The 10,005-nt window shown below is 50.2% G+C and overlaps 3 protein-coding genes across 3 annotated transcripts in view; 1 reads left to right on the top strand and 2 right to left on the bottom strand.

Moving 5' to 3' along the window:
• Positions 1 to 144: 144 nt before the first annotated feature.
• Positions 145 to 9,974, bottom strand: LOC126869588 (rhophilin-2). The gene is made up of 9 exons (XM_050626371.1): positions 8,821 to 9,974; positions 2,810 to 2,887; positions 2,348 to 2,731; positions 2,106 to 2,204; positions 1,729 to 1,999; positions 1,450 to 1,644; positions 1,123 to 1,352; positions 902 to 1,054; positions 145 to 805 (listed from the first exon to the last, which is right to left on the bottom strand). The coding sequence occupies exons 1-9, from the start codon at positions 8,884 to 8,886 to the stop codon at positions 605 to 607; spliced, it is 1,677 nt and encodes a 558-aa protein (XP_050482328.1). The 5' UTR covers positions 8,887 to 9,974; the 3' UTR covers positions 145 to 604.
• On the top strand, positions 2,894 to 4,707 carry LOC126869601 (dynein axonemal assembly factor 11). The gene is made up of 4 exons (XM_050626397.1): positions 2,894 to 3,380; positions 3,469 to 3,733; positions 3,813 to 4,183; positions 4,257 to 4,707. Exons 1-4 carry the CDS (start codon positions 3,052 to 3,054, stop codon positions 4,681 to 4,683), a joined length of 1,392 nt encoding a protein of 463 aa, XP_050482354.1. The 5' UTR covers positions 2,894 to 3,051; the 3' UTR covers positions 4,684 to 4,707.
• The window catches only part of LOC126869565 (protein diaphanous), a 17,841-nt gene continuing 12,730 nt past the window's right edge, over positions 4,895 to 10,005 (bottom strand). Inside the window, exons 16-17 of the transcript XR_007690944.1 lie at positions 5,100 to 5,215; positions 4,895 to 5,026 (exon numbers count right to left, since the gene is read on the bottom strand). The gene's annotated coding sequence lies outside the window, so the exon portion shown is untranslated. The remainder of the gene's footprint in view (positions 5,027 to 5,099; positions 5,216 to 10,005) is intronic.

The following is a 10,005-nucleotide window of genomic DNA, read 5'->3' as shown; positions in this document are numbered from 1 at the left end:
TCGTCTCTCGTGCTTTCTCAAGCTGCGCTTTACATCGACGTTCCGCATGGCTATTGGAAAGTCGTGCGACTTACGTTTTCTTTTCGAATTGGTATTTACATCGATGTTGCAAGGAAAAAGGGAAACAAAAGAAACGACTAACTGGTGAACAAAATATAATTGGTGTATAACGTATGCTTACATTTTTGTTTCGCTCCATACGTTTCTCGTCGATCGTCACTGTACGTTATACAATCATATATAATATACGATCAATGTACGATGTACGATACACGATCGTATTCGTTTATCGAAGAACATCCAAGTTCCGTCGAATTGCCCTTTTATTTCACCCCTGTACTTCGGAATCCATCGATAAAACGTACTTTAATACACGAAACATTACGAGTTTCGCGTTCGTACGCGAAACTTTTGCGCGTACGCGTAAGTACATACTCGATAGATAAAATATTACACAGAATCGTTGAGAAAAGTGCAAACGTTGCAACGAGATAGCGCGATCCTGCAATTCGGAGGGCTACCAGCCAATGTCGAACCTGGAACCATCTGATAAACGTTTCGACGAAAACTCCAATTGCAACAACCGCGTGAAACATCCAAAGAGTCATCTAAGTATTACATTGTCGAACGTCAGGTCCCTACTGTCGCGCTGCGTGACCGACTTTTTAAACGGATTCCACGGTAGTTTCTTAGCTACGTGGGCGGTGGTAACGGAACCGGCAGGACTCGGTTGACCCGAGGAAATGCCGGAAGAGCTGCTTGCCGAAACGCTTCCCTTGTCCTGCTGGTTAACCTTACCCGGTTTCTAGAAACGGTAGCACAAGTCATTAAACGGTAGCACAAGTTATTATCGTAGGCCGTTTCCGTAGGACAATGTCGACGAGACCACGTTTGCGTTTACCTTTAAATAATTTCTGTCCATCGGCGTAACCAGTTTTAAGTTTATAAAATCACCGGATTGCTTAATCAGCCGAACCACTTGTTCGTGGGACGACCACTTGACATCTTTATCACCGATTCCTACTATAAAATCGCCTTCCTTCATGCCACCCAACTGAAGAAACAAAACCGCTCGTTATAACAAGTATAAATATTACTTGCGAGACCCGCATTTATACGTACGTCGGCCAACGAATTGTGATCGACCGCAGCTATTATTACAGGAGCATCACCCCGTACACTGAAGCCGAACCCTTCGCCGTCGGGTCCTCGTTGAAGCTGTATCAATCGTGGCGCGGTCCAATGTCTTTTAGCTGAAAATATAGCGACCGGACCCAACGATCTGAAAAGATCTTCCACTCCGTGCTGTCCGAAATCCGGATGGGTGATGCTCAATTGGAACTTGGTGGATGCTACGTCAGGGAAAACGATACGCAGTTTCATCACAGACGCGCCGGACCATCGAGAATCTAAGGTCTAAGAATAGACGAAAGAACCCGCGCGTGTTACCTATGATATCCGGAGGATCCAACAATCCTCGAAAGTCATCCTCGTCCCCGATGCCATTGTAATCCTCTACCGTCGATTCTTGTACTCTCTTCAGAACTTTGGCAAGCGCCTGTTTCGCTTTCAAGTCTCTGCACATTCTTTGCAGCCTCTGACTTTCCTCGTGCAGGACCAAAGCTTCCCTGAGATGCGCTTTCGCTGAAATAGCGAAACAGCGACAGAGGTAAAATACGGACGGAACAGAAATCGAGATCTCGGATCGGGTAACGATCGCCTACGCACCCAGTAGCTTCCTTTCGTTATCGTCCCGTGGCACGATCACGTCGAGCTGCGTCTTTCCGTCGCTCCTTTGCACGTGTTCGAGCGCGAGTTTAGTTTCAGCTCGCCATTCGGTGATCGCTCTATCGAACAATCCAAGTGCGAGGTGCTTGTGCGCGAGAGCCAGGTGGTGTTCCCGTTTTACCAAGATCAACGATATCCAGGTTTCCGGTACGTAGTCGCGGACCGGTTCGCGCGAGATCAACCCGTGGACATCGCTGTAGACGGCCGCAACCTAGGCAATCGACGATCGTACGCCATTGGGTAAAATGGTTCGCGGGATCTAAGCGAAATACGGGCGTATTAGATTTACGCGTACGTAAAATTTTGTCGGCCGCTACCTGTGACGCTTCTTGCGCTAGGTCCAACGAAACGTCGATGTTCCTGCCGTCCTTCGATTGAAGTTCCAATTTTTCGAACAAACATTCCCTCGCCTGAGCCTGAAACGAGAGAAGAACGAGACGAGCGTCAGACCGTGCTCCAACCGTGTTTCCCCACCCGGACACGCCGCTCTCCTTCGATCGTAATCGTTCGGTTTGCGGCGAATTCGAAGCGCGTGCTACGGCTACGAACGCGTCGTTACCAGCATCAGTTGAACGAGCATCTCGAGCATGTCCGGCCCAAGATCCATACTCGGTGCGTTGGTAAAGTTTTCGTGTATGTAACGAAAGGTACCGGCGGCTCGCAGGAACGCGTCGATCGCCTGGTCCAAGCCTCGCGTGGACAGACGATCCTGCTTCGCAGCCAATTGAGTGTACAGAGCGGCTGCGTTGAACAAAATCGAAGCCTTCTCGAACGCGACGGTTCGTTGGCAACTGGGAACCCCTGTCAGCGAGTCGAACCACTCGAAATAGATGCCCAGACTTCGATCGGGAGGGAAGAATCTTCGCTCGACGAAGTACAGTTGATTGTAGTAGCGTAACAACAACGCGATGCCTGCCGCGTCCCTGGTCGGCGTCCGCGTCGCCTTCGAACAACACCAAGAAAATCCGATTATCTTGGACTTAGGTTGCGTCGTAATCGTACGATCTTGCTCGTAACTCACCTGTCTGGTTTCCATCAGATCCGCGATCGCCTCCTCGTAATTCGTTCCGTCTTCGCTATAGTGTTCGAGGATAAAGTCCTGCGAGGCAACATTCGAACGACAGTTGAATAAAACGGTGAAAGAGCGAAAGAGAGCGAAAGAGAGAAGGAAGGGAAGAGACAATCGAGCGCGTTACGTCGATACGCGCCGCTTAGCGACCGCGTCGAAGAGTTTGCGTCGGCGGATCAAAAGCGCGCAACAAAATGTCGAGAATCACGCTCGATTTATTACGAAAGCGTTCGGAGCACAACGAGGGCGAGATTTCGACGCTCGAGGAGATCGCGTTGCATCAAGAAAACATCGAGAAGATCGAACTGATCGACCGAACGTGCAAACATTTGAAAATTCTCTTGCTTCAGAACAATCTGATATCGAAGATCGAGAATTTGAGCAAGTTGAAGAGGTTAGAGTACTTGAATTTAGCGCTGAACAACATAGAGACGATCGAAAATTTGCAAGGGCTCGAGAGCTTGAAAAAGTTGGATCTAACGGTGAACTTTATCGGTGATCTTCGTGGCATCAAAACGTTAAGGTACATTTGTTATACATATTCGTTATACATATAGCCGTTCGATCGGCGAAATTGTTACGTTGATCGTTACGCGCGCAACGTGTCGCAGGTACAACGAACGCTTGGAGCAGCTGTTCCTCGTGGGAAATCCGTGCGCGGATTACGAAGGGTACAGGGAATACTCTATCGCGACTCTAACGCGATTGAAGGAGCTAGATGGTACGCCAATCGACAGATCCGAACGGATAAGAGCGTTGCAACGTTACGCCGAGACCGAAGGGGAGATCGTACGAAGTTGCGCGAGATACAAGAAAATACGGGAAGCGGAATTGCTCGATTATCGCGAACAAACTGCCAAGTCACGAGCGGATCGAGTAAGCGAGTTTTCCTTTTCGCGCTCTGCCAAGAATTCTTCGGCCAAGAATTTGATCGCGTTACGTCTATTATCCGTAGAAAGTCGTGGACGCGGAGGAACATCGCCACGAGCAAGAGAAGAAGGAACGAGCGGATAAAGAAGTAAACGAGGAGGAAGAGGAGGAGCAGGAGGAGGAGGAGGAGGACGACGAGGAAGAGGACGAATCGTTTTGGAATCGAACCAGTCGTCACACGCCGGAGGAACGCGTCGCCATTGCGGAACGGTTTATGCGAAAAGAGAAGCGAAGAAACCGGCAGAAAGATCGGAACGTCGAACCGCGAACTACCTACAGGTTGAAGCTGTTCGATCCACAGGGTAAACCGTACAACATGAATCAGCCGAAAGTGCCGTTTAAATTGAACGAGGAGCAGTACAGCGACCGCGTCGTCTTGGAGGTGGCTCTGTACAAGTACGTATCCAACGTACGACGAGACGATCGATCAGCGGACTCGACCCGAATACGAGATCGGCTATGATTTCAGATATTTAGACACTTGCCACGTTGACGTGGACGTGCATCCTGAGTACGTGCGCGTCACGATCAAGGGAAAGGTACTGCAGCTGACCCTGCCGTGCGAAGTATCGGTGAAGGATAGCACGGCTCGAAGAAACACGACGAACGGCAGATTAGTGGTAACGATGCCGCGTTTGAATCCGTTACCTACGATTCTTCCTTTGTATAAGCAGGCGATCGAAGAAGAACCCGACCGACGTAGAACGACGATCGAACGGCGATCGACGACAAGCGTACGCGAGTACTTGGAGATAGGTCCGTCGCGAGCGAGCGACTTGGACTTTTCGAGAATCGTCGCTGAACCGTTGGTCGACGGGCAAAAGGAAAATCGTTGGAAGCCGAAAGACGAAAAAGTTTGCAGCGACGACGACTCGGAAGTACCGCCGCTCGAATGAAAGCCAGTTCTCGCGTTAGGCGGCGCTCACCTTGAACGGATCCCGAAAATCGATATCTTTGGTTTCCTTCAGTCCCAACGGTATCATCGGCATTGCCGGTTCCTCGCTAAAGGCAGAAAAACACAGAGAGTCAGGCTGGTTGCTTAGAGCGGCGTCTTAGGTTCTTACGTTTAACGTTGAAATCGCACGGAGAAACGACAATCTCACCGACCTGTCGACATTCTGATAAAGTTCGACCGAGCTGTTCAACTCGGCAAGCTGTTCCTTTAGCAACTGCAAGTTCGAATTGACGAAACTCAATTCCAGCGCAACGGTCTCTCGCAGCTTTCTGTTGGTCGTGGCCCTGAAACGTAAAACGTACACGTGAGTGCGAACGGCGCGCATTCTACGAGTCGTACAAGGAGAAAGGCAGTTACTTGAAGAGGTTCTCCGCGCCGGCTCGCAACCGAAGCTCCTTGTTGATCTCCTGATTCAGTTTGCTTCGTTTGTTCTGCAATTTTCCTCGGCAAGTGGCCACCCTAGGATCGGAGCCCTGCACAGCCAGTTGAACGTGCCGGTTACCAATCGTGACGCGAGAGTTGGCTCGAGTCGAAACTGCTGCCAAGATCGTCGCTTATACGATATCGCGCGATACCACGCGCGAAAAGACGAGCGACCAAAGTCCTATCGACAGGAGAGCCGAAGCTCGACCGAGTTCGATGCGAAAGAGACTCGGGGCCTCGATTAGAGGCAATCGCGACCTGTAAACGTGCGATCGATTCCCAAACAAAAGAACGTGATTCGAATATATTTCTCACCCCCAGGCTCTTTTTCGTCGAGGATTCTCGCAATATTTCTACGTCCTCCGACCGACAGGAACAACCTTTTCCTATTCGCAAATATCGCGACGACGCATTCCCGCAGTCCGTCCTCTTCTCTCGTTCGTCCAACGAAGTCGGCCGGGATGCGCGATTCTTCGACAGAGCCGCGTAACAAGTCCACTTCAACATAGTACTCGTTCTCGCAGCCACATTGTTCGTCTCGATCGCTATTCCATGGCCGTTCAATGCTGCGAATACAGAGAGGAAATCGAACGCGTTCGCCTTTCGTCTAACCTCTCTTTCGATTTCGTTACTCGTCGAATGCGATGCACGCACAAAGGAATCGACGCACAAATCGCGATCATAAAGGCGATCCAACGTGACTCTTCCTACCCTTTTCGCGTTACTCTCTACGATGTGATTCTTTCATACCATCCTCGATGGTGGAATCGCGTGCGTCACGTCGTGAAACTCGGCGCGAGTCACGATCGCCGATGAATTTCGACGCTTGTCGCAGGAATCGTGATCGAGAATCTGGTCCGTCGAACGAGAACGAGAAGGAGACAGGAACGCGTTTTGCGATGAAAAAGTTCTCTGGTTTATCTCGCGCGGTACATCGTATCCCGAGGCTTCGGCCGACTCCGCGGAGCCATTCGATTCTCGGTGAAAGGAAAGAAACTGTTTACGAATTATGGTGGGGAGGAGGATAACGTTCGCTCCGCGTATCTCGCCGGGTGCGGCTGCTACGTAGCACCGTAATTTTAAGGTCGACGCGCTTCGTGCTCGATTACCGATTTTCCTCGCGGTTCCACCGCCTCTATCCAATCGACCGTCTTCTTCTGGAATACCGCGCGTCGATTACCACTCACCGCGCTCTACCGATCGCCGGTCGGTCATTTATCGCATGAAATCGGCCGGAAGCCGGAATCGAGCCGCGCGACCACCACGCGCGAGAAGTAGCAAAGAGGAAAACGGTGCAAGGCCTTACCGTCGTGATCACCGGTCGCCTATCGCGTTCCATCTCCGCGCGCGATAACATCGAAGAGAACGAGTTTGACGCGAAGATGCGGCACGCTAACGGGACCTATGCTCAACCTCCATTTGCTCGAATCCCATGTTGGAGAACGATTTGCCATCAAACTTGAAACCCGTTGGCGATATCGTTCCGGTTGCGTGGGGCGATACGGCCGATGGTGGCGGACAAGGAAACGCGAAGGGAGGCGAACGTAACGTTCTTGTCCGCAGCGGTGCTAGATCTCGCGTTACGCGTTCCACCTTCCACGTTACAGGTTACGCGTGGTGCATCGCCGCTCGAGTTCACCGGACCAGGCACGCTCTACCGGATCCGAGGCACGCTGTTTACGCTCGCGTTCAAACAGGAAATGCAGCCTTCGCCTGCTGCCCCTCGCCTTGCGACCCTCTTCCTCCTTTTCCTCTTTACTCTCCTGTCGTTTCAACCGTTTCCCTAGATCACGAATTTCTCTCAACGACCACGAAACCAACGATTTCGATTTACCTGTAACCTTAAATCCGGAAGAATCAGCATCGTTCCCCGAGTTTCTGGGTACACTATCGAAAATATTCGAGTATTCGGCTAATTTCCTGCTCTCCCGTCCTTGGAACGAGCACTATTTAATACCAACAAGTGGAAGCCACTGCTAACGGGTAGATCGCGAAAATCAAGTTCCCTCCTGACGAGGAACGATTCAAAATAATCGACCTCTCTCGATCGCGCACACGTCGAACAACGATAAATCCGTGTCTCTCGGTTCCATAGCCAGTTGGGTAGTAGAAACACCTAGTATGCGTAAGCCAACGCGAAATATATCGATCGTGTTTCTTCACATTCCACTCGCGTATACAAATCGCGCTCGAAACGATAGACGGAACGTTACAGTGGTAGACGCGTTCGATGTTTCCGCGATGCGTTTCTTTTCTATGGGAAAGCGGAATTCCCAGGGCCGACGAACGGTGTTACCCTCGTGAAAAGGAGGGAGAATGAAACGAAGTTTCAGTGAGAGGGGATATAGACGAGTGAGAGCAGGAAAGAAGAGAAGATCGTCCGAGAAGATTTACAGATCACCGTTGACTCGCATCGATCGAAGCGCACGGAATAGCGTGCGCGCGCGCCCAACACAGTCCGCTGATTTCTCACCTTCCGTGGTCTATTCCAGTTGACGACCGATCGGGCCCCTTTACTCCTTCGGCAAATGTCGTTTCGACTCGTCACAGTCCGCTCCCTTTCGGGTACCCTCGGACTGTTTCGTTTTCTAGTCCCGTACTCCACCACGAATACTCGCAATAATTCGGATTCGCGCACGCACGCCGATCTTCGTAGCCACGCTAGACGAGTTTTCGATCGATTCGCGTCGAGCAATCGCGTATCTCGCGCTTTCGTACGCGCGAAACGCCATTTCTCGTACTCTTATCACTGCTTCGCGTAATCTTCCACTCGAGATCGTTTACTTTACTTCCGAGTTTCTTCTCCGTTCGGCGAATATTCATACCAAATCGTTATGCCTCGGATACATTTTCGATGCGAGCGATCATAGGGGATGGTCGATAATTATGTAACCGATTACGCGATGCGTTGTTCGATAAGTACGATTTGTTCAAACATTTTCACCTTAAGTCATGCAAATTTCGATCATGTATTTTTTCAGGCAGTTGACGATCACGGTGAATAATCCTATCCAGGACCGATATTCTAACGTTTATCAATGGAGAAAGTCGAAATTCTATCTGTCACGTTTCACTTTCCGAATTATCCATCGTGGATCGGTGGAATGTTTGGCACTTTTTCGAAACGCCACCTGTAACCGTGACTTTTTTTATTCGTTGTTGCAGTTCTATCGCGTTTCGCACGTTTCACCGTCATATGTGGCGAGTGCGCGAGCTCCATATGTGTCGAATCACTCGATGAGACGCAGAAACACGAGTCGTCCAACGTTGTTCGATCAATGGCAGAAAGATGGCGTGCGATCGAACGAAGAAATCGTACGAGCGCGTTACGATCGATCGGCGAAAATACGTCGCGACAAAACCTAACAAGATTGAAGCTAGCATACTCGTGTACGTTCAGATAGGGGCGCATACTTTTTTCTTTTCACAGAATTTATTATCGCTGCGACTTACTACTTCGGACAAACTACACGATGAATAAAACTGAGATTGCGACGCGTTCCCAACGCGACATTATATTGTGTAAACTCGCGCGTCTCGGTTTGGTTGACGCAAACAACAACAAAGGTAACGTGTATGACGTATGACGCACGATGTATGACGCATAACTTAAAGCCGTAAAATGAAAAATTCGTTTACTTATCACGATACTCACCCTAACGAAACGTGGCTTATGAATATCGTCTTCGACGATATCTCCCGATACGATAGGTATGTTCATTGTATTCTATCTAGCGCGCATTTGCATTCTATCGAGCGCGCAACACGTTTCACCTTCGGAAAGCGAGAACACGATATTCAAGATAGAACAGTGAACGTTTTGTTCACGATGTCAATGTTTCCTTTTCCCGTATCCTTGGATCGAGATGTTCATAATCGTAATCGCGAGGTGTTCGTAAAGGAACGATTGGCTCGCGCGATCGAACAGAGATATGGATCGATTCGGTGGAAAAGCAAGGATCCAGACTGCAGCGTCGATCGGTCGTCCTCTAGTCGATATTCGAGGTTGCACAGTCCGCTGAACGACGCGATTCGTGCGGAAACCGAGTACCCGCTTTCCTTCTCGGTAACGAGACTAGACGAAACCGCAGCACGAGCCATCGGTTAAAGATATTTCGAGGTTGAAAATGTCGTGGTCTTGGTCACTCGCGATCACGTGCTCGCGTGCCACAGTTCTCGAACACGTTTCAACGTGAACGCAGCCGCGTTTTGACGTACCGAACACGACTGCGAGACTAGTCGAGAAATACTATTTGCCGACGCGAACGCGATCGATGCACTGTCGAGAACGTCGAAACGATAGAAACACGTCATTTGCTTGTGCCCCAAGTTGCCGTCCGTTGTTGCCTCCGTACTACACTCGTTCATCCAACACACGCGTGTACTCACAAAGGCATAGGGTCCTCTGATCGCACGAATACGCGAGACCTCGCCTGCTCGCAGATGGATTCAACCGTTCTCCCGCAGGTGTGCACGCGAGTATGGGTGTAATGACGCGGCCAACACTATCGCTAGCGTATGCGTGTGCGCACGAAATACCCCATCGGTGTAGCTGTTATGTCGTAGGGCTTCTTTCTTTCTCTCTCTCTCTCTCTCTCTCTCACTCTCTCTCTTTCTCTTGTTCGTTTCTCGAGCGACGATCGAAAGGCCGCGGAGCAGCAAACTCTATTCGATAATTTCGATGCGATCTCTGCTATTTCGTTTACTCGAACCACCGCCGTCCATGCAATTGCGAGAATTCGCGCGAGAGATTCTTTTTGAAAGGATCGCGACCGGTTACGCCAATGCTTCCGTAGCTGGTATATATACCCGCGACACACTTTGCGATACCGATCGTCGC

The sequence above is a fragment of the Bombus huntii genome, chromosome 9, assembly GCF_024542735.1.
Source record: "Bombus huntii isolate Logan2020A chromosome 9, iyBomHunt1.1, whole genome shotgun sequence".
NCBI classification, from domain to species: domain Eukaryota; kingdom Metazoa; phylum Arthropoda; class Insecta; order Hymenoptera; family Apidae; genus Bombus; species Bombus huntii.
This window is presented reverse-complemented; position numbering and strand designations above follow the sequence as displayed.

Excerpts from the sequence above, each read along its gene's own strand:
- LOC126869601 (XM_050626397.1), top strand. The coding sequence starts at position 3,052 with ATGTCGAGAATCACGCTCGATTTATTACGAAAGCGTTCGGAGCACAAC. Across the intron at positions 3,381-3,468 it reads CGTGGCATCAAAACGTTAAG|GTACAACGAACGCTTGGAGC; the intron begins GTACATTTGTTA and ends AACGTGTCGCAG. Across the intron at positions 4,184-4,256 it reads TTGGAGGTGGCTCTGTACAA|ATATTTAGACACTTGCCACG; the intron begins GTACGTATCCAA and ends CTATGATTTCAG.
- LOC126869588 (XM_050626371.1), bottom strand. The coding sequence starts at position 8,886 with ATGAACATACCTATCGTATCGGGAGATATCGTCGAAGACGATATTCAT. Across the intron at positions 1,645-1,728 it reads TAACGAAAGGAAGCTACTGG|CGAAAGCGCATCTCAGGGAA; the intron begins GTGCGTAGGCGA and ends TCGCTATTTCAG. Across the intron at positions 806-901 it reads TGGACAGAAATTATTTAAAG|AAACCGGGTAAGGTTAACCA; the intron begins GTAAACGCAAAC and ends TACCGTTTCTAG.